Source organism: Arachis hypogaea, chromosome 19, assembly GCF_003086295.3.
Source record: "Arachis hypogaea cultivar Tifrunner chromosome 19, arahy.Tifrunner.gnm2.J5K5, whole genome shotgun sequence".
Classification (NCBI taxonomy): Eukaryota; Viridiplantae; Streptophyta; class Magnoliopsida; order Fabales; family Fabaceae; genus Arachis; species Arachis hypogaea.
Genome location: NC_092054.1, coordinates 158,343,169 through 158,364,164, shown reverse-complemented (window position 1 = coordinate 158,364,164; position 20,996 = coordinate 158,343,169). Strand labels below are relative to the sequence as shown.

General features: G+C 37.2%; 3 protein-coding genes across 3 annotated transcripts; 2 read left to right on the top strand and 1 right to left on the bottom strand.

Annotated features, from left to right (window-relative positions):
* Window positions 1-112: 112 nt before the first annotated feature.
* On the bottom strand, window positions 113-6,235 carry LOC112775344 (uncharacterized). Its single transcript, XM_025818917.3, has 11 exons — window positions 5,534-6,235; window positions 4,926-5,190; window positions 4,082-4,241; window positions 3,259-3,952; window positions 2,733-3,162; window positions 2,440-2,621; window positions 1,977-2,136; window positions 1,631-1,858; window positions 1,189-1,539; window positions 855-956; window positions 113-725 (listed from the first exon to the last, which is right to left on the bottom strand). The coding sequence occupies exons 1-11, from the start codon at window positions 6,043-6,045 to the stop codon at window positions 477-479; spliced, it is 3,333 nt and encodes a 1,110-aa protein (XP_025674702.1). The 5' UTR covers window positions 6,046-6,235; the 3' UTR covers window positions 113-476.
* Window positions 6,236-15,103: 8,868 nt separating this feature from the next.
* On the top strand, window positions 15,104-15,582 carry LOC112779192 (AUGMIN subunit 2-like). Its single transcript, XM_025823437.3, has 2 exons — window positions 15,104-15,355; window positions 15,433-15,582. Exons 1-2 carry the CDS (start codon window positions 15,104-15,106, stop codon window positions 15,580-15,582), a joined length of 402 nt encoding a protein of 133 aa, XP_025679222.2.
* A 1,599-nt stretch (window positions 15,583-17,181) lies between these two features.
* LOC112775591 (meiotic recombination protein DMC1 homolog) lies at window positions 17,182-20,931 on the top strand. The gene is made up of 15 exons (XM_025819324.3): window positions 17,182-17,658; window positions 17,782-17,864; window positions 18,143-18,234; window positions 18,331-18,402; window positions 18,495-18,533; window positions 18,735-18,792; window positions 18,881-18,926; window positions 19,040-19,085; window positions 19,261-19,322; window positions 19,445-19,511; window positions 19,607-19,699; window positions 19,798-19,866; window positions 19,959-20,037; window positions 20,198-20,364; window positions 20,654-20,931. The coding sequence occupies exons 1-15, from the start codon at window positions 17,408-17,410 to the stop codon at window positions 20,696-20,698; spliced, it is 1,269 nt and encodes a 422-aa protein (XP_025675109.2). The 5' UTR covers window positions 17,182-17,407; the 3' UTR covers window positions 20,699-20,931.
* Window positions 20,932-20,996: the final 65 nt, after the last annotated feature.

Here is a 20,996-nt window from a genome sequence, read left to right as displayed (position 1 = left end):
TAGCAATACAATATAATTTCTTTCATGTAAATGCATCTACTGATCTACCAAGATTTACCCGAGAAATAAACGGTTTGTTTGCCAACTAATTATTTTAGAACAGCCAAATATATATATAAGAAAACAATCATTCATCTCTCTTATAATCTGGCAAAAAATATATGCTCAATTACATCTGGATACAATTCGAAACTACAACAGATTACAATTCGACGGGGCCTGATAAATTAAATGGGGAATGCCTGAGTACATCTCAGACATTAACAACCTAGTAGACCTAGATAAAAATACAGATTTCAATTACCCTACACTATATTAGAGCCGCATAAGTCACTGACCTGGTAAAGAATGGTTATTCTTGAATAAGTCCTACCTAAAACTTTATGAAGAAAAAGAATGAATATAATTTATTCTAATAATATAACATTGACGGGCTAGAATATATTTCCCAGGACAGGGCTGCCCCAATAGCCTACCTAAATCTTCCTATCATCTTGTGCTTGTAAACGGCCTGTGCGTGCAAGTAGCATTTCATGGATTTCTTTAGCTGTAGGACGCTCTGCAGGATTTTCTTCCATGCATCTATGAAACAACCCAACAAGGAATTTCAGCAAGTCTGCCTCTGCATCTGATTTTTCCAGGTCTTCACCAGATTGAATTACTGAGGGTTCACTCATTGAACTCAATGCCTCCAGTTCATCTATTAATCGTGGCCGCTTACCCATCTGCATAGATCATGGTAATAAAAGAAAAAAGATAATTGTAAATTGGGGTTGAGCATGAATAAAATAATAGCTCAACCAGAGGCAGCAGGGTATAATATAACTATTTGCATGAACGAAGGATAATCATACCTGCAGACTGTCATGGATGTCTGAATCAGGCACTCCATAATATGGAATTTGCAGAGTCAGTATCTCCAAAAGTAAACATCCAAATGACCAAATATCAGCTTCCTGTAACAAAGATAAAAGGAGGTAAATTACAACCCTAAATGATAATATGTCTAGAAAAACAGCAGACTGACTTGTTTCCAGTACATACTTATTGACAAAAGGCCATGAAAGATGAATTAAATTACTGAAATTACTAGGTATGATATCATAAATTCAACGCCAATAAACAATATGACAAAACGTGATAGATACACCAGAAGATCAGGCAGGATAAATAACAAGTATATCTTACCAATCCATAAGCGCGTTCTTCATACATAGTCCGCATAACTTCTGGAGCCATCCACCGTGGTGTTCCAACACATACACAAGGAGGTGGAGTTCCCATATGTGCAATACAGCAAGCATGCATACGTGATCTTAGTGGCACTGCACTGTCAAAATCACACAACTTCACAGTGGGAGTTCCATCATCAGTCTTTCTATCCAAATCAAACAGGATGTTTTCACTTTTAATGTCCCGATGAATTATGTGCTTTGAGTGCAGCTCTGACAAGGCACAGGAGACATCTCTGGCGATATACAACGCCAACTCCATAGGGACATGCTTTTCACCAGCTTCTGATAGCTTTTCCAAATAATTCTGTGAGAACATGAAGTGAAAATTTAATAAAATAACAAAAAAAAAAAAAACATGATAATAATAGCCGATATATAATAGAAAATGTTTTTACTTTCAAGGAGCCGCCATCAACATACTCCATAAAAATTGCAGATCTTAATATGCGATTGTGAGGCTTGCCATCAGCTGTGGAAGTCCATTGGCACGATATTTCGTGTCCATACATTTCCACTATGCAGGGATGTTTTAAAGAACCTAGAATTCTAACTTCTCCCAAACAATTATAATCAAAATTTCTAATTTCGGCTGCTGAACTTCCCTGCACGTCCAAAGTACGTACCTGCACCATCCCAGGATATATGTAAAAAGCATTGCATTATATTATATCCAAATAACAACAAGACATTATAAAAGGAGGAAGTGGAGCACCCCATGACCATTAATGGATAATCACATACCTTTGCTGCAGCCTCAACTGACCCAATTTTGCACGGAACTAAAGTAGTGGAAGCTTTTTTCTTAAGTTCATCACAAGTAGAGAGAGATGGAAACAAACAATCAGGACCATGACTTCCACGAGAAGAAAGGGGGATCGTGGCTCGACTAAGAGGTACATACCTACATACCAAGTTAACTCATCAAATTCTGAAGAACCAGACTGTATGTATTTCCACTAAAGTCACAAAATTAAACAAGTTTTATAGGCAGAGGTTAAGTATGTAGAGTTTCATACAAGGTTAAGTTTCATAAAGATATCACACAAACATTTTTCCATAAAACCACAGCCAGATTTCCAACATCAGTTTTGATTAAGACAATTTCGAATCATCAGCAAAATTGAGAGGATATTTGATATTAGCAACACAAACTTCTTTTTAAGGAGGACACCAATTCGGGCCTCGGAGGAGGCACATTAAATACCTGCAGAAGTATTCAGGATCCTTCTCTTCTCTTATGTCATGGGGTCGACAAGCATCAACCAGCATTCGGACCCATGTATCACCCCTCTTAATCAGAATGATATTCCATGCATGTGGGGAAAAGTCCAAGTACCCCCTGACAAGCTCACAAGGCACTGCTGGCACCATATGATCGCATAAATACTGTATATGAAAAAAACTTGCATCAGATAATCACAATCAGGGGGCAAAAGTAAAGAAGCTACAGCACAACATATGCACAAGAAATTTAAGCATGGATACAACTATAATCACCTTCAAAAGCAGAGCTCTATGTCTACATACACCATACTGCACAGAACCAATAGGGACTATGATTGAACTTCGTCTTTTTTTAATAGAATCGATACATTGTTCAGAGATTCTAGAAAGAGTGATATCTTCTATGGTGTTTACAGCAGGTTTTTTAGAAGAAGTCATACTGGTGCTGCTTCCAGCTGAGCACGTACAAACAAAAGGCTTATTATAGTTTGAACCTGACACAGATTTCCGTGTTCTTTCTACCATAGCACCTCTATCGCTGCCACCAAAATGGTCCGATACAAAGAGTGCAAGCAGTGAAGCTGTCTGCAAGCTATCAACTACGGCATGCATCCCACGTGTATTTAAACCATTTAACTTTTTCAAATTTGTGACCAGTGCCTGAGCAGAGAGCAATATAGCATCCAACTCTTCGTCCCTTTTTCTGAAAGAACAAAAAACATTTAAATCATCACTAAAGCAAATTGATCATAAGGATGATGATGATGAAGGTGGTGGTGGTGGTGAGGATGATAATAACCTGTCTAGTAGGATGACCTCACGAGAATCAAGGCACTGATTCTGCTCATAACTCTCAAGAGGCATAAATGGCCGATCACGTCCTGCATCATAAAACCCATCCGACAGATGGTCTTCAAAGCCACAAATTGAGAACTTACTGTACTTGCACGCCAATATTGAGGCATCAACAATTGGTTTTCTAAACTTGCATGGTTTAGGATTGTCAAGATGCCGATCTGAATACCTCTTTGTAGAAGAACACTTCAAAATCTCCAAAGATTGTTCATCCTGTTCACCAGGTCCATTTAAGGATGCATCTCTTTCATCTTTACATTCAGCAGTATGGCAATTGTCACTAGAAAATTGCTTTTCTAATATTACTTCATCCTTATTACTACCACTTAAATTATCATTTACTTCTTTTTCAGAGAATATTCTTTTCCCATTATCATCCAGATTCACATGGTCTGATACAGTTTCTTTGCAGCTTGCAGCAGCAATGTTTCCAGACTCAGAAATTATTTGAATATTATTGCTCAATAACTGATCTTGATCTACAACTTTCCACTTCCTGCTGTTATTCAGGCGCTCTTGACGAGCTTTTTGCTGTAAATAAAACCGCCGCTTCCACCTTTTACCTGACTTCCGGGCTGAGAAACATCTACTGCTAGATGAGGTACTAGTTAATGTGCTTGATGAGGTATTATGAGCACCTGTAAAAGATTTAACAGGAGCATAATTCAGCTCAACATGCAGGAATAATTCAAACATTCATAAACCAGAAGGGGAGAGCATGCACAAATTAAGAAAAAAGCAAAATAGGAAGGAAATTCAGGCCTCACCATTAGAAATTGTTCGATCATTTTCCTGTTGACTGCTTTCATAGACATCCATTTCAACAGAAGAACTGCTACAATCATCGTTACACCCACTTTCATCATTTCCTTCCAGTTTACAGCATATCCATGAAGGAATGTGAAAAACGCTGAGCAGCTTGTTGTACTTGAAATATAAAAAATAAAAACAAATTTGTTCAATTTATATAATTAACAAAAGGCATAGGAAATAAAATTTTTAAAACACAAATAACTAAGTTTACAGTTACAACCTACAAACACATAGAATGAAAATATGGACAAACGTGAGCTCGCTGGTGTACCCAGAATCATTACAATGTGCTTTACAGGCAAACTACAGCTACTAAATCAATACCTTGGATGCACAGAGGCACCTTCAATGTGGTGTTCCTCCATGTCAAACACTGTCAGATTCCACCAAATTAAATGCATATTAACAAAAATTCAAGCATAGAAACAGAGAAAATGTTGCATATCATACAGTTGGAAAAACAATCAGCCAAATATGGAATCTACTATTGGCAGATTTCTTTGGATAAACCACAAAGCTGATGTAACAAATCCAAACAAGATCAAATATATGGACCTTAATATAAAACTGAAAACAGCTATCACAAATACACAGAATTTTCAGGTCCACACAGAATTCCATTATAAGGAGAGGAACAATTAACAACATACACAAAGATAAGATTCAGCATATCAAATGACTAACCAAATAAAAAACAGCAAAAGCACCATCTGATCTTCAATAACACATAAAATTGAAATTGAAAAGAACAGCATTGTTACAAAACTACCCTGATTCAACAAATCATGGCTTAGGTACCTGAAGATTTAAGAGCTGAAGCCTACACATGGAACCAAGTTCAATAGAGCCTAACGAAGTCAACCTATTATTTGAAAGGTCCAAACTCTCCAACCTTGTAAGAGAGGTCATTGTGGACGGTAGCTCCACTAACTTATTATTCGCAACTTTCATGGTTATTAAGCTATTCAAGCAACTGATCTCTGACGGCAATGTCTTCAATTTATTGAATGAAAGGTCAAGATACTCCAGATTCTTTAAGCATCCAATTTCCGGAGGTAGATACCTAGTTTGTTTTTTAAAGAAAAAAGAAAAGGGCATATCAAAACAGAGGAGATATTAACAAAAGGAAATTATTTGCACCAAACTTAACACTTAAGAACAATGAACCTTGACACTATCAATACCCAAAGTTAACTATCACTCCATTCTAAAACCACGACCAAGTAAAAGAAAGCAAAGTATTCATTGATTCACTTGATTAAAATACTCTGCCTCAAGCTGAATCGACCCACCACAATAGTAAAACTCCCTGAGCTGGTTTTCTCTATTCGAACTTAGAATTTGCATAACTAAACGTGGCTTAAAGCAAGCACATTTTTCCATCAGCAGAAAAACAAAAAACTAACCTGATAGAAAAATGACAAATAGAAAGCTTAGTCAATCGCTTAAGGGCAGCAATCTCGGCCAACAATGGAAAAGCCGAAGGCCTTGGTGGCCCTCTGGAGAGCTCGAGCTCCTTCAACCCATTCAGCTTGTGAAGCGGCAACCCACCGATCCCAGGCGAAGAAATCTTCATTTGCAAGCACTCCAGTGCCGTCATTCCCCTGAACTCCGGAGCGAACAAGTTCACCTCGTTCCCAAAGAACTTCAGCGTCTTCAACCGCGCCAGAGCACCCACCCACTTCGGAACCAAGCTGTAAACGTTCCTGTAGAGGTACAAGCTCTCCGCAGCGGAGTCCTCCGCGGTCTCCTCCTCCGCCGCCGAAAACTCCAGGCTCTTCCCGGAAACGTCGAGGGCCACGCCTTCGTCGGTTGTGGAGTCCGATGAATCGGTCGCGGGGGAACTGGATTCTTCTTGGGGTTTCTCGGGATGGCTGCGGGTTTCGGAGGCGGGTTCATCGGAGTTGAGGAGCTGCATTGTGTGGAAGGAGAGAAATTTTTGGGGAAGAATTTGGGAAAATTGTGGGTAGGGATTTGAGGAGGAAACCCTAGAATCTAGAGGATGCACTTGCTTGCAGAGCAGATTATTGTTGATGGCAGCGGGTGCATTGAATATTTGGGGGCGCTACTACTAGTCGCGAAGGGAGACGTTGGTTCCCAAACGCTGTGCGAAAATACGATGTTACCCCTAGGTTTTGACGTTAATTACTGGGGTGTGTTTTCGGTGGTGGTCTATGAAGCACGGACACTTTGCTGAGTTGCCGTGTCCGCGTGTCGGACACATTTCGGACACGACACTCACCGACACTCGTCCGACACGCGTGTCTGCTGTGTCCAAACCGTGTCTCAATAAAAAATAAAAAATTCTTCTCCGGACACACTTGGACACACCTAAATACCATCACGTGTCAGCGTGTCCGGTCTTATTCTTAATATATATTGTTAAAATAAATTTAGATATAGTATATATTATTATTTATTAAAACAAAAAATATTTTAAATACTTGATATAATTAAAATAAGACATTAAAAATAATTAAAAAATTAATTTATATTTTAATATCAATAAAATATTAAAATATTATTACAATTTATCCAAAAAATACTTTATATTTTATAAGTATGCGTGTCCCCGTGTCATGTAAGATTTTAAAATTCGCGTGTCGGCGTGTCCCGTGTCGTGTCGTGTCCCGTGTCCGTGTCAGTGTCCGTGTATCACAGGTGGTGGTCACTGGTCAGAGTCAAAAGTGGCTGCGGAGCTACAAAGAGAAAAGAAACGGAGTATTGCTGCCGTGCCAACTGCCCAGACAGTTAGTAAAACGGAACTACGAGCTTCACGTGCTCTCTTAGGTTGGACCATCAAAATGGGCCAAGTCTTGGCCATCCGGCCAATCCATTTATCTGTTCATAACTTCAAATAAATAAATTTTGCCCTTTGGTCCAAAAAAAAAAATGTTTTAAAATTAAATTCGTTTAAATTCTGAAATAAATAGACTAAATTTGATTAACTAAAAAAAATGACAAATTAAACGAGCTAGTTTGCAAACTAAGTGGGTAGTCCATTACATTTTTTTGCATTTAAAAAAAATATATTTTTAGCCAATATTTTTTTTATTTGACCTAAAAATTGACTCATTGACTAATGAAACATTGTTTATTTAAAATTTTTTATCTAAAAATTATATTTTTTGTCAAAATATTTTTTAAATTATAAAACGGATCATGCTAAAAAAATTATGACCCATAAACAAATCGGTCTTAGACGAATCGAGTCTAAACAGGTCAAATTGTCTCATTTAACAATCCTACTCTTAAGTAGTATTTGTTTTAGAGATGAAAATTGAGATTCTTGACTGAATAACATGTTTAATGGCTAAAGATTGGAACTAAAATTTTTGTATTGGACACAAAATCTCAGTCTTTTTTATCATCTTCAAAAAAATAAAAAACACAAGGCATTAAAATTCCTAGTGACAGAAACGGAAATTTTAACAATATTTTATTTAATAACCAAAAGTATTTTAATAGGCATTCTTATTTTATCTTAAAATAAACAAAATATTAAGATATAATTCAGTCCTCTATACTTTATACTAAACATAGTATAGAGATTTAATTTAATTTCAATGTTTTAATTTTTATCTATTAATCTCAGCCTCTTTTCCAAACACAACCTTAAAATTCCTAATCCTATTATTGGGCTTGAATTTGGTTGGTTTATTAGGTAACAAATATTACATATTACATAAATACTCTTAATGTTAGGATTTAATTTTTAAGCATGGTCTAGAATAAAAGAATTTTGAATTATATATTTATTTCAAAGGGTTACTAATGGAAGGAAGTTGGACTTAAAATAGAATAGTCAAAGTTTTTTAGACCCTCTCTGAATAATTTTGAGAATGTGATTAGAGATATTTACAAGTTAATTTTTAATTAGTTTATTAGTCTGTTTAAATAAGTATTAGAGATTTAAATTTTGTTTTTATTAATTAACAATAAATTTTTAAATAGAGTTCGATCCACAATAAATTAGTCATTAACTTATTAGACTCAGAGATGTGTGAAATTACAAAAAAAAAAAATTCTTACAAGTTACAAAGAATTTTAATATCAAAATCAACAAAAATTAGCTGAGAATATATTTATAGTAGGTTGGTCATAGTTAACCGTTTTCAAAAAGATCCTCCAACAATCATGTGACGGTTACTTTCTTAGACAAAGGGATTGCTCGCATAGTGAAAAAATGGTTCCAGAATGATGTGCAGAAAATCGTTTGCAAGTGGGAAATTACTGACATGCTTCGAAAATCAAGTTTGTTCACGAGATCAAGACACTTGTGATAAATCTAACTAAATAAACATAACCCAGCATGGATATTAGGGCAGATCGGGTGTGTATGAATTTTGGACTAACCTTATTTGCCTATGTCAATAATATGGGGGTGAAAATTCATGTGAAGTTGATATCTGAGAGACGTTAGATAAAAATTTAGTTAAATCAATTAAATTATCTAACGATTCTCCGTATCAACTTCACGTGAAGTATCCTGCACTTGAGTTTCCACCATAATATGAACCTTACTTCGTGGAGTAGTGAGAGTGGGATTTCTTACATTATGGACAAGAAACAATACTATTATAATATTCTTTTAATCAATCAACATTTAATTATTTAAATGGCTGGCCTAACTACTGCAAACCTAAAGAAAAGAAGACTTCGTTAGACTAAACCGTGGATTCGACCTAACCCAATAAGAAAAGCCATATCCAATTTACGGGTCTAATTACCCAATCAACATCAGGTTCAGACTCCAAAAACCTGAGTTCGGCCCGACTTGTGGAGTAAATAAGAACCTCCCTTCCATTAAGTTCGTTACGTGGAATGGTGTGGAATAACCGCTCACTCAGCACCATGAAAGAATAATCTTCCACTTTGATCCAATAAAAATCTCACTACTAATGATCTAGTCCATCATCTTACTCTACAAATACACCAAACAGTCAAACACTAGGTATTTTTCATTAATTATACACTTACTCTCCTTAAACTTTTGTTAGATATTGAAGCCTTTTACATGTACTTTAAGGTAATGTTTGAAAGAGAGATCGAGATATAAGTACTGAAATAAGTCTCAATATTATGTTTAATGTAAGGTGAGAGATATATATTAAAATAAAAATAAAATTTTAATTTAATTTATATAAAAAATAAAGTTGAAATTAATTAATTGAAATAGAAATATTTTAGATATAAAATATTAGAGTTCTGCTAGGGAGTCAATGAGATATTTGTATAATGTGTTCAATAGATTGTTTATTTAGTCTAATATGAGTTAAAAATAAAAATTACCCACAAAATAATAAATTTAAAAACTCTTATTCAGTTATTTCACATCAAATTTCAAATTTTCTAATTTCAAATTTTAAATTTTTAAAAAATTCAGTTATTTATTTCAAAAAAATAACTATCTGAAATTCTCTAATACTCTCTTTTTTTTTCAACCGGCGGCCACCCCACCTTCATCAATTATTATTCCATTTCACTGTCACTACTTGCCTTGCCACACGCCACTCACCCTTAATAAAAATAACCATCCACTTAAGGATAAAAATAATCATTCGCATACCTAATGAATTGAACATCTAACATATTTTAATTATGTATAACTAAACTCAATCCAATCAAAATAATCATCTACATAAAAATAAAATAACCATCCGCATACCTACTAAAATGACCATCCAAAATTGACCATTAAAATAGAAGAAGAAGATGAATAAACAGGAGAAACTATTATTGTGGTGAAACATAATTTTGAAAGACTAGTCATGACAAAAGCGACACTGTTGTGAAGCATAGGGCTCAAATCATGAAAGAAGCTAACCATGCTTGGATCCGAAGAAAAAGAAGAACATGATGGTATCATCGATGAGAAGAGACTTGAAGGAATGGGAGAATGCGAAGGCGCATCGGTGAGGACGGTGTCGGAAAAAATGCACACACCGGCTGCGACGGAGGCGCTGGACGTCCGGGTTGCTGCGGTGCCGTTAGTTCGACCCACACAATATGCACGTCCTCCCTTGGCGGTGGCCTGTGCGGCAACGGTGCCAGTCGGAACAGCGTCGGCGTGATTTCCGATGGCGGCTGGTGACCGCGGCGTTAGTGTACCGGCGAGACTCCACGAGAAAGGCATAGAATGCTGACAAACCGTATTTTGAGAGAGAGGTGAAAAAGGGAGGTAGTTTATTTGTTTCCAAAACCCATGATAATCCTAATATTTGATTTAAATTTCAAATTGAAAACTATTCAAAATTAATTAGTTGCCTATAATTTAGTTTTAATCTTAAATTAACTCAATTGTATATTTGTTTGTACACATTATATAAAATATACATTATCTCCTCATACTTTTTCAAAATATTATTAAAGTTTCGTCTTTGTCTTAAAAAATTTTAGTCTCTTATGTCCCCACTTTTTGAAAGTACTAAAATATTAAAATTTTAGAAATGAAAACTAAAATTTTAATATCAATTTCTAAACCAATAAATATGATATTGAGTTCCAATTTTTCAATCTTCATCTTAGTACCTCAAAACATAAGTGTCCTTTTAAATATGATATGGAAGCACCTCAAGTATATTCATTACTACTAACTCCGAACTCTTACCAACCCATTTACATACATCATATTTAAGGAATAACTTGGTACAAATCTTACGCAATTTGACTAATATGCTCGATTTGATTTTTTTTTTTTTTTTTGAAAGGAGAAGCTCAATATTGAAATGGAGCGAAATACAGGAAAAACCATCAAATAATCCTATGTCATCTTTAGCATAGCCATCAATAACATGAGTTATTGATCACACCAGTCCGTAGCACATGAGAATGATTGAGCCACACAATCTCCAACTTATGTTGTCTTACTCTGAAAAATAATCTCATTTCGGCGTAGCCAAATGTTCCACATAACTGAGAAAAACCCAACCATCCAACTCCTGCGCAATTCTCTTCTCTGCAGCATCAATTTCCAACTCTCAAAGTGATCTTTCAAAGAGCCCAGTGCAGTCCACTTCTGTCCAAACTCCGATATCCTTTGAGCACACAATCTTCCTTATGGTGGCGATTCCGGGTACTCATCAAGCCACCCCAAAGAAACTAGGCACCTATCAATACGACTGCACGACTGCCCTCGGAACCATGTATACTTCCGATCATTCAGTGCCAGATCAATCAATTCCATGTCATTTATCCATACTCTAACATCTTCGGCAGACGCTAACAAGCTAGTCGCTCCTTTTCTTTCTTCTAGATGCAAAATTTCATTAAAATCTCCCAGACAACAGAACGGCACCTGACACAGCCCTGCGATATAACTCAATTCTTTCCAAATAGCAGCCTTCTCCACGCTCTCATGTGGTCCATACACTAGACAAATAGCACACTGAAAATTGTCTTTTACGACGACCCCTTCTACACACAGCCATCTATCCCCTTTATAGCAATTATTTAATTTAAAGACCGCCTCATCCCATATTAACAATAACCCTCCAGAGGCCCCAATTGAACCCACAAACTCCCAGCAAGCTCTGTTACTTCCCAAGATACGAGCTACATCAAATTTAGTCACAAGCTCTTTCTTTATTTCTATCAACCCTAGTATATCCAATCTAATCTTACTTATAAACTTCTTTAGCATACCAACTTTTCTGGTACCTCCTATCCCCCTAATATTCCAGGAACTTAAAAGCATTTCACAAAATTATTACACACCTGCTTTCGAGATTTTGGCCTGCTTCGCCGAACTTTTTCCTTTTGTTTCGCCGGACGTCGCTTCAGAGCAATCGCTTCATTCTGCTCCTGCAAAATGGCCATAATATCCTCCTCATCATTGCATTGAGCTCCTGACTCTACAGCTAGTTTCCAAGTCTCTTTATTCTCAGCCATCTCCTCTTCCCAACTCGGCCTTTGTTTTTCACTGTGAATATCAGTGTCCCCATTCATGATAGCCCCCCTTTCTGTTCCTGATTGAGTACAGATAACACGCTCATCCTCTTGTTCACTGACATGCACCCGTGCCTCACTCTCCACCATGATTTCCCCCCTCCTCGGGACCCAACCATGTATCATCTCTCAATTGCTGATCCTCCTCCGATGTCTTGCGACCCGGCATAATGTCATTGCCCTTGCCATGTCCTGCGTCTCCAAGTACCCACTCTCTCCCTTGCGAGTCCCAGTTTCGCTGTTCTTGGCACGGCCCTGTTCCCTTATCCCTTTCTTGCCTCCACCGGCCTCCTTCTCCAACGTTACCCCTGTCTTCCGCAAGCCTTGCCACGATCGCCTCCCGTGTAGCCTCATCCGACGCGAGCTGTTGGCCGCAACCCTCGTCCATACCCTGCCTCAATCCAACCCCTGCACCCCTCACTGTCCCAGGCTTGTGTCTCGCTGCATCCCCGATCTGTAGCTGCTCACCTTGACGAGGCGACAAGGCAGCAACTTCCTCTCCCGCCGAAGTGGGCTGGCCGTGGTCATCCTCCCATCTACGTCGCGCTTCAGGTTCAGCTGCAGAAGAAGATGGAAGTGTCGCGAGGACTCCACCTTGCGTCAGAAGCTCCGTCTCATTCCGGGTCAGCAGGGTAACCGGGTCAGCTCCAACCCGGTTTGGGATACCCTTGGAAGCCCTAATCCAGCGGGCCAACTCTTCCCCCTTAGTCCCCTTATCTCCGTTTCCTATGCTACCCTCAATGGGCCTTGTAGCTAACAGCCCATAAGCGTACCTATTACACACACAGCTTTTTCTTCCGTTACGTAGATAACAGTCAAGAGATATTGTTTCCTCCGAATCCGCCTCGCCATTAATATTAGAAGATCCCTGAGAATCCTCAGCCTCATTCAATGCCGCGGGATTAGCGTTTTTATACTGAGAATTTGAATTTCTATGATTCCATTCATTCAAAATTACACATGAATTTACAACTCTGTCCTTCTCTTCTTCAACGAACCTATTGGCCACCGTTAACATCATTGCCGCCTAATCCCAAGCAACCTCCGGTTGTTGATGCCGCTTGTTCAGATTGTCACCAAGATCTTCGTTTTGCAATCGACCTCCGTCTAGTATATACCTATCCCCTGTTTCCTGTTCACTCTTCCGAAAGCATTCCTCTCGATATACCTCCCCTCCCACTTCTCTTACAAGGACGTCAAATTCACTTGCACATATTGTAACATGTATCCACTCATTAATCATATCAAAGACACATGTATCAATCAGTACTCCGCCCACGCTGAATGATTGACATGATTCTGTCAGTTTATCGCACTCCACAACCTCGCCCCATTGCTCCCCAATTCTGCGAAAGGTGTCTCTTGACCATGCATGTAATGGAACTCCAAAACACTCCAACCAAACTCTTCTAGACTCACTTCTCTCCGTTTCGTCCCATCTCCATACCATATAAAACATCTTTAATAAGTCGTGCATTTTGAATGTGTAAGCTTCTTCAGCACTAAGCACAGAATCCAACGTTATCATTGCTTTATATGCTCCCAACTCCCTCACATGTGTTACACCTGGCAGTACATTATGAATCTTTTGCTGCAGTGCATTAAAATCGATCGCCAACTTCGTACCTCCGACGATACTTCTTTGTAGCCAAACAACATTTTCATTAACTATAGGTATTTCTACCTTCTTTGTCCATCCATTTTTATTTGGATCTTTGATGGTACCATCAGCCGGCTGCCTTACCATTTTCTCTACTGCTACTTTCACACTCCTTGTCTGTGGGTTGCTACCTTCATCATTCTCCCTGTTATAGTCCTTTACTTCTTTGCCCCTTCTATTCTGGCTCACCGCTTTCCTTTTGTACTTCGTTTCTCTGACAAACACTCTATTGCCTCTTAGCACTATACCATTCATATCTGCAATAGCTTTCAAAGCTCCTCCTTTAGTCGTGTACCGCACAAACGCGAATAGATAGATATGTCCATTTTTGTTCTTCCGCGATAAATATATGTCGATAATTCTACCTGTCCACTTGAACATATGAAAGAGTTCCCTTTTTGATATATCTTCAAGAAAATTGTCGACAAAGACAGAGAAAGAATCAAGCTCCAATCGTAGATACTCTTTATTATTCCAGACCCTAGGATCTTTTGCCCCCCTGTGTTTCCTCTCCTCTCCCACTCTCTCATCGCTCAACTCCAATTTACATCAATAGGGCTTATTTAAAAAAATAAAAAATACAATTTCTTAATCCATTTCTTTATTTACTGTCTTAAACCAATGTAATTACCCAATCAACCTCTGAAATAAACAGTAACACCGTGTGATAATAAAAGAAAATAACAAAAGATAAAAAAAGAAGAAGAATAAACAGTAACATAAGCAATAACCCTGTGTGATAATACTATATGGAATATTCCTTATATTAATATTAATTCCTCTCCTCTCCCACTCTCTCATCGCTCAACTCCAATTTACATCAATAGGGCTTATTTAAAAAAATAAAAAATACAATTTCTTAATCCATTTCTTTATTTACTGTCTTAAACCAATGTAATTACCCAATCAACCTCTGGAATAAACAGTAACACCGTGTGATAATAAAAAAAAATAACAAAAGATAAAAAAAGAAGAAGAATAAACAGTAACATAAGCAATAACACTGTGTGATAATACTATATGGAATATTCCTTATATTAATATTAATTATATAAAAAGATGAAAACTCAGATGTAGTCGATTTCACGTAAAATTGATAATTGAGAGCCATTAGATGAAAATTTAGTTCAATTAATCAATCAGTCAAATTTAGAGAACTAACTACATTATACTCAAACTAATCCTTTGTATTTTTAGTTTTATAAAATTCGAAAAAATGTGAATATTAAATATTAAAGTTTTGAAACCGTGGTTAGTGTGTATCGTCCATCAATATCATCATGCAATCGTGCCCATAACAAATTTTGAAACCATTGTTAGCAGCTTGGTATCGTTCATCTGATAATTGGCAGAACAAGTGCTGCATCAAATGTCGACGGAGAGCAGTGATTCGAACTGGGTAGGAAGGAAGTCCCCTAGACGCACCGGTGGCATGTCCGACGCTCTCTCCATTGCCGCCGATCTTGGTTTCTCCGTCTGGCCTCTCACACCCACCCAATCCCTTCAGATTTCGTCCCCTACTACACCCGAAAAGGGCCAAGACCTCATCCGAGTTTTGAGAGAACTCTCCTCCGCCCAACGCAAAATCGCTGATTTGCAAGTCGAGCTTCAAGCCCGAAAGGTTTTCCGATCCCCCCCTTTTTTCACGGATCTCCTCATTGTTTTTCTGATTTGCTGTTCTTAGGCATTAACCTGTAGGACGATAAGAATGTTGCACATTTGACTCATGTAATCGAAATGGAGAAGAAGATTGAGACTTTAGCAAGGATTACTGCTATACTCAAAGATGTTATACAGAAGAAGGTGATGAATGATAATATACATGTCGCGTTCCAATTTTCCGTTTAGTTTTCTGGTCATCGGTTACTGGCAAGGGCAATAATCAAATCATAATTTTCAGGATCGCATTATAGCTCGTCTGCAGCAGCCATATTCCCTTCATTGCATTCATGTAGAAGCTGAATATCAGGTTGGTCAACATAATTTTGTTATTATATTTAAACCTAGCTATCTATATCTGAACTCTTTATAATTTGAAACCATTACAATCCTGTGGTATCACAATTACAAGTTTAATTAGTTTCTTGTTTATTTCTTGAATTTCTGCAGAAAGAGTTTTCTGAGCTGCTGATGAAGGCAGCTAGTGATTATGGTGACTTGACAGCATCAGTGACAGATTTACAATGGAGTCGGAATTTCAAGGACCCTCCTTCAGTCTGGGGAGTATGAATCTATGTTAAATTAATGTTTTAATATTTGAATCTTGAAGTATATATTTATGAATTTCTGTCTTCAACTTGTCTTAATTAAGTATTTAATTACTCTTAAGCCAATTTGCATTATGAACTCTATATTGGAGTTTCACTTAAGATGATAGATTATCTGTGTCTGTTGCAAATTTTGAAGGTTAAAGCCAACAAGGTGCAATAATGTACACGCCATTTCGAACTAAATTACCAATTTTCTCCCCAGGAAATGCTTCGACCGATACCTGTAGCTTTGGCATGTTGCACTCGGTTCTTTGAAGGCATGTGTGCCACAAGAGAGTCATTTGCTGCACTTCAAAAACTGAGAGTTGATCATTTTGATTCCCCTCAAAGACTGCCAGGAATTTCTTCTGATTGTCTAACTCCACCTCAGTGGAAATCCGAAGCTAACTTTGATGACTTAGCTGCTGACACCAACGAGGAGAACTAGACCTGCGAGCCCAGGGACAAGAGTTTAGCCTCATCCAACGTAGTTGCTGTGTTCTTTGTGTACTAGATCATGCTTGAATCGTCTGTCTGAGCAGTTCAATTGTTTAACTTCATCATTGTTACTGTATTTTTTGAATTGAATCACAATAACCTACTATTTGTCCATGTGAAGATGTGAAATGCTCTGTTTAATCTGCAATGCGGCAAGGTTGAAACCGAGGGGGAAAGACTGAAATGATTCCTAAGTCCTGACAAATGCATGATCATCAATGCATGATCACTGTAGTTTGAAGTTGACTATCAGTTTCAATCACCAATATGAAGCTACAAATTAAACAAGTAGTATATATAAAAATGGGAAGATTTATGCTTATAAATTATTAAGATACTAATCTAGGTTTGGAAATGAAGTTGATGTTTATTTAATTATTTAAAAGAGAAAAAGAAATGAGGTTGATGTAACAACCAAATTATCCCGGAACGCGGAATACATTTGATGATTTAACTCATACGTGAATATTAAATATTAATCCAATATTAGTAGTTTTTTTCTTTAAATTATTTTGTCAGCTAGCAAATTGAACATAGTATGATAGAAGGAAAATTTTTGTGTCTATAATTTTTTGCTTAAAAATAGTAAGACCATTTTTTTTTATTTTAAAATTCTATGCGTAAAATTCAGTAATCATAAAAGATACCATAATAAAAATGCCCAATCTCATATAGAAGTTTCAATCAATACCCAACTTCATTTGTCAAATGGATTGACGTAAAAGAAAATATAAGATTTTTTGCCCAAAAGATAAAGGAACAACCACAACATTATTACATTATTATTACACACAAAAGAAATTGCCTTAAATTCTTCTTATGATTATTACATTTTTTTTTATTTTATTTTTTGGAACTTTGATACCGATTGTGTTCATTAAATTATTTAATATAGAAATTCTTTTTAAAAATGTTTTTTAAAAGAAATGAAAAGAGGAGGAAGCGCGAACAGTTTTGCTGCATGCCTGCATAGCGCATACAATTCACGCTTCACAGTCATGCTCGCAGCTATAACGAACTTCTCACTCTCATTTCCCGCCCTCTATATATATTGGGACCTTCACTTGTTCGATAAAAGATTCAAAATCTCTCACACAGTTCTCTCTCTCAGGAACATTCAAATTTCCCCTCCGAAGATCTCTTTCCTTCACCAAACCAAAATGCTTGCTGCGCTCAAGTAAGTCACCGAATCCGTGAATCTAGTTCGTTTCTTCTCCGTCTTATATACTGTTTCAAATCTGCCTCGCATTTTGATATCGGCGGTGACTTTTCCGTTACCGTACTTATTTTTTTTTCTCAGAGCTGAAGAATCTAGCGGCCAGTTGCAGCTCGTGGAACGCGAAGACGAAGACGATGATGACCTCTTCGAAGCCATCGATAAACGTATTCTCTCTTCCTTTTCCTATTTCATCGTGTTTCCCTAGATCAATGCTGAAATAAGTGATATCTGTTTTGTTCATGCATTTACAAGTTACGATGCTAAGATCTTCACTGAAAGTTCTCTTTAATTCAAGTTTTCACCGGATAAAATCATTTCAACTTTAAGCTAGATGCACTGGTTCGCCGAGCACATATCTAGTTTGAAAAGCACAACTCGGTCCTTGTCGATTATTCTGATAACATTTTGCCTTGGATTCACAAAAATATATGCATCCACGCAGTGATCTCTCAAGGAATCAATGCTGGAGATGTGAAGAAGCTTCAGGACGCAGGGATCTATACTTGCAATGGGTTGATGATGCACACAAAGAAGGTTTAGCGCTAAACACATCTTCGATTTGAATATCTAGCATGTGGCGGAATTACTCTATACTTCAAATTCTGACTTAATTTTGTTATATTTTCGCAGAACTTGACTGGAATCAAAGGCTTATCTGAGGCTAAGGTCGATAAGATCTGTGAAGCCGCTGAGAAGCTTGTGGTCAGTGCTCATAATAATATATGCAAAATTTGGTTTAACTACAGATCGCTATTTAAACACCTCCTATTTTTGTTTTTTCACTTTTGATGCAGAATTTTGGTTATATTACTGGAAGTGATGTGCTGCTCAAAGTAAGTATTCACGTTCTTTGGAATTTTAGTTTGACTTATGGATTTGATTTAAATCTGCACGTCTTAAACTGTTTAGAAGGTTCATGGCTTGCCTTAAAGCTAACTAGAACTTAGTTAGTTGTACTTGGATTAATTAATTATTTGTAATCTGTAGTAGTCGTACAGTTGGATTAAGTATTTTCTTATACTCTGTCATTACAGAGAAAATCTGTGATCCGAATTACAACAGGAAGCCAAGCGCTTGATGAATTACTAGGAGGTAAATTACATTTTTTTTTTCTTGTAGTTTTTGGAATTCTGTGCTTTTACCAAATTTCTTATGATTTCCTTTTGAATTTTTGAAAAAGGCGGAATCGAGACATCGTCAATTACGGAAGCATTTGGAGAATTCCGGTGAGAACATTGCAGAAATCTTTAGATAGATTCCATTCATGTTTAATTTCAGAAGAAATTTATTCAAGATGCGACTTCTTCTTCCTTTATTTATTATTAGTATTTTCTTTCAGTTCTGGAAAAACGCAGCTTGCACATACTCTCTGCGTTTCAACTCAGGTTTACTTCCGTTCTTGGTCACGTCATGTTAGCTTAGCTATTAAATGCCGTTAACGGGTACTCGCAATTGAACATTTAGTTATCCCTTCTGGTATGCATTAATTGGAGTGCTCCTCAAACATATACACACATGGAAATATTTGATGTATACCACTGACACTGTTGATCCCTCCAGCTTCCAACAAGTATGCGGGGAGGCAATGGAAAAGTTGCTTACATTGACACAGAAGGAACTTTGTATGATTTTTCTCTTTCAGCATAAATGTTAACATTCCTTTTGCATCATTAACTTGGTTTCATGAATGCTAACATCCACTCAACGTTTTGAACGTTCTCTGTTCAACCATAAATACTTGTAGCCGACCTGACCGAATTGTCCCGATAGCTGAGAGATTTGGCATGGATCCTGCCGCTGTTCTGGACAATGTAGGAATTTTTTTGCTTTAAATTTTACAAACTGTTTTTGGAGGAAAATTGTTTGGTGCTGAAACATAACTATATTTTGGTTGTGACTGCGCAAGATTATATATGCTCGTGCCTACACTTACGAGCATCAGTATAACCTTCTCCTTGGTTTGGCTGCTAAAATGTCCGAAGAACCATTCAGACTTCTGGTAAGATTGACTAACAGAGCAACAGTTATCCTCTGTTGCAATAACATGGGACTTAGTAGAATTACGGATTTGATTTTTTTTTTTTTTTTTTTTTGCAGATAGTGGATTCAGTCATTGCTCTGTTTCGGGTGGACTTTTCAGGAAGAGGAGAGCTAGCAGAGCGCCAGGTCTCTCCTTTTACATGCACTTACAAATAACACTCATTTTCCCTCTTCCTGTATGCAAATTAACTTTTTCTAACGTGAAATATCATTTGCAGCAAAGACTGGCACAGATGCTTTCTCGATTAGTAAAGATAGCTGAGGAATTCAATGTTGCAGTTTATATGACAAATCAAGGTAAATTTTGCATTTATGGATGAGAATATATGTTAACTTATAATGCCAACTAGTTATTTCAATATAAGGCACTACAATTCGAGTTCTAGTTCTAGCTTTATGATGAGAAGCCAGAAGCGTCTTGATGCCCATCTTCTCAATATTGGAATTTTTGTTGCAGTTATAGCCGATCCCGGAGGTGGGGTGTTTGTAACTGATCCGAAAAAACCAGCCGGTGGGCATGTGCTGGCCCATGCAGCCACAATAAGGCTGATGTTCAGGAAAGGGAAAGGGGAACAGCGCGTTTGCAAAGTGTTTGACGCCCCAAACCTTCCAGAGGCAGAAGCGATATCCTTTACCTGAGTTTGCCTCCTTTTTTCAGAATGATTTATAATTTACATTATGGTTTATAATATGCGCCAAATCACTCCCAGAGTTACAGCAATTAAGGTTGTTAAACTTAAAACAACTTGAAACTAGCTTTTATTTACATAAGGGTTCTAAATAATCCGCCACATTATGAACTTTTATAGTTTGACGAAAATTACCATTATGGCCACTGAAAGTCTGAAACCAACTTGCATTTGAGAATAGGAAAATATTCCTCTGCTGTCACGTTTTTCCTTGACAGACTTACGTCTTCCAGATAACACCAGGAGGCATTGCAGACGCAAAGGATTAGTCACTCCCGGAGTCCTAGAGCCTTCCCACATCAGAGATTACGATGACTGAATATTCTATTAAAATTAATTTTTACATTTTTGCATATAGTTTGATATTAAAGTACTGCTGCATGACCGTTGTATCATATTCGGCTGCTGTTCTTTCACCTTAGTGTGAAAATGTGAATCCTCTTTAGTTATATACATTTCCTTCTTGAAAGTATTAAGATGTTATGCAATATTTTACTGGTGTCCGAGAAGCATCATGCAATTCTATGTTCACAACATCATTCAAAACGCTAAAGAAAAGAAATTTCT

Excerpts from the sequence above, each read along its gene's own strand:
- LOC112775344 (XM_025818917.3), bottom strand. The coding sequence starts at position 6,045 with ATGCAGCTCCTCAACTCCGATGAACCCGCCTCCGAAACCCGCAGCCAT. Across the intron at positions 1,859-1,976 it reads CAGTTGAGGCTGCAGCAAAG|GTACGTACTTTGGACGTGCA; the intron begins GTATGTGATTAT and ends GGGATGGTGCAG. Across the intron at positions 726-854 it reads ACATCCATGACAGTCTGCAG|ATGGGTAAGCGGCCACGATT; the intron begins GTATGATTATCC and ends TGATCTATGCAG.
- LOC112779192 (XM_025823437.3), top strand. The coding sequence starts at position 15,104 with ATGTCGACGGAGAGCAGTGATTCGAACTGGGTAGGAAGGAAGTCCCCT. Across the intron at positions 15,356-15,432 it reads TCGAGCTTCAAGCCCGAAAG|GACGATAAGAATGTTGCACA; the intron begins GTTTTCCGATCC and ends ATTAACCTGTAG.
- LOC112775591 (XM_025819324.3), top strand. The coding sequence starts at position 17,408 with ATGAAAAGAGGAGGAAGCGCGAACAGTTTTGCTGCATGCCTGCATAGC. Across the intron at positions 18,235-18,330 it reads TGATGATGCACACAAAGAAG|AACTTGACTGGAATCAAAGG; the intron begins GTTTAGCGCTAA and ends ATATTTTCGCAG. Across the intron at positions 19,086-19,260 it reads CTCTCTGCGTTTCAACTCAG|CTTCCAACAAGTATGCGGGG; the intron begins GTTTACTTCCGT and ends TGATCCCTCCAG.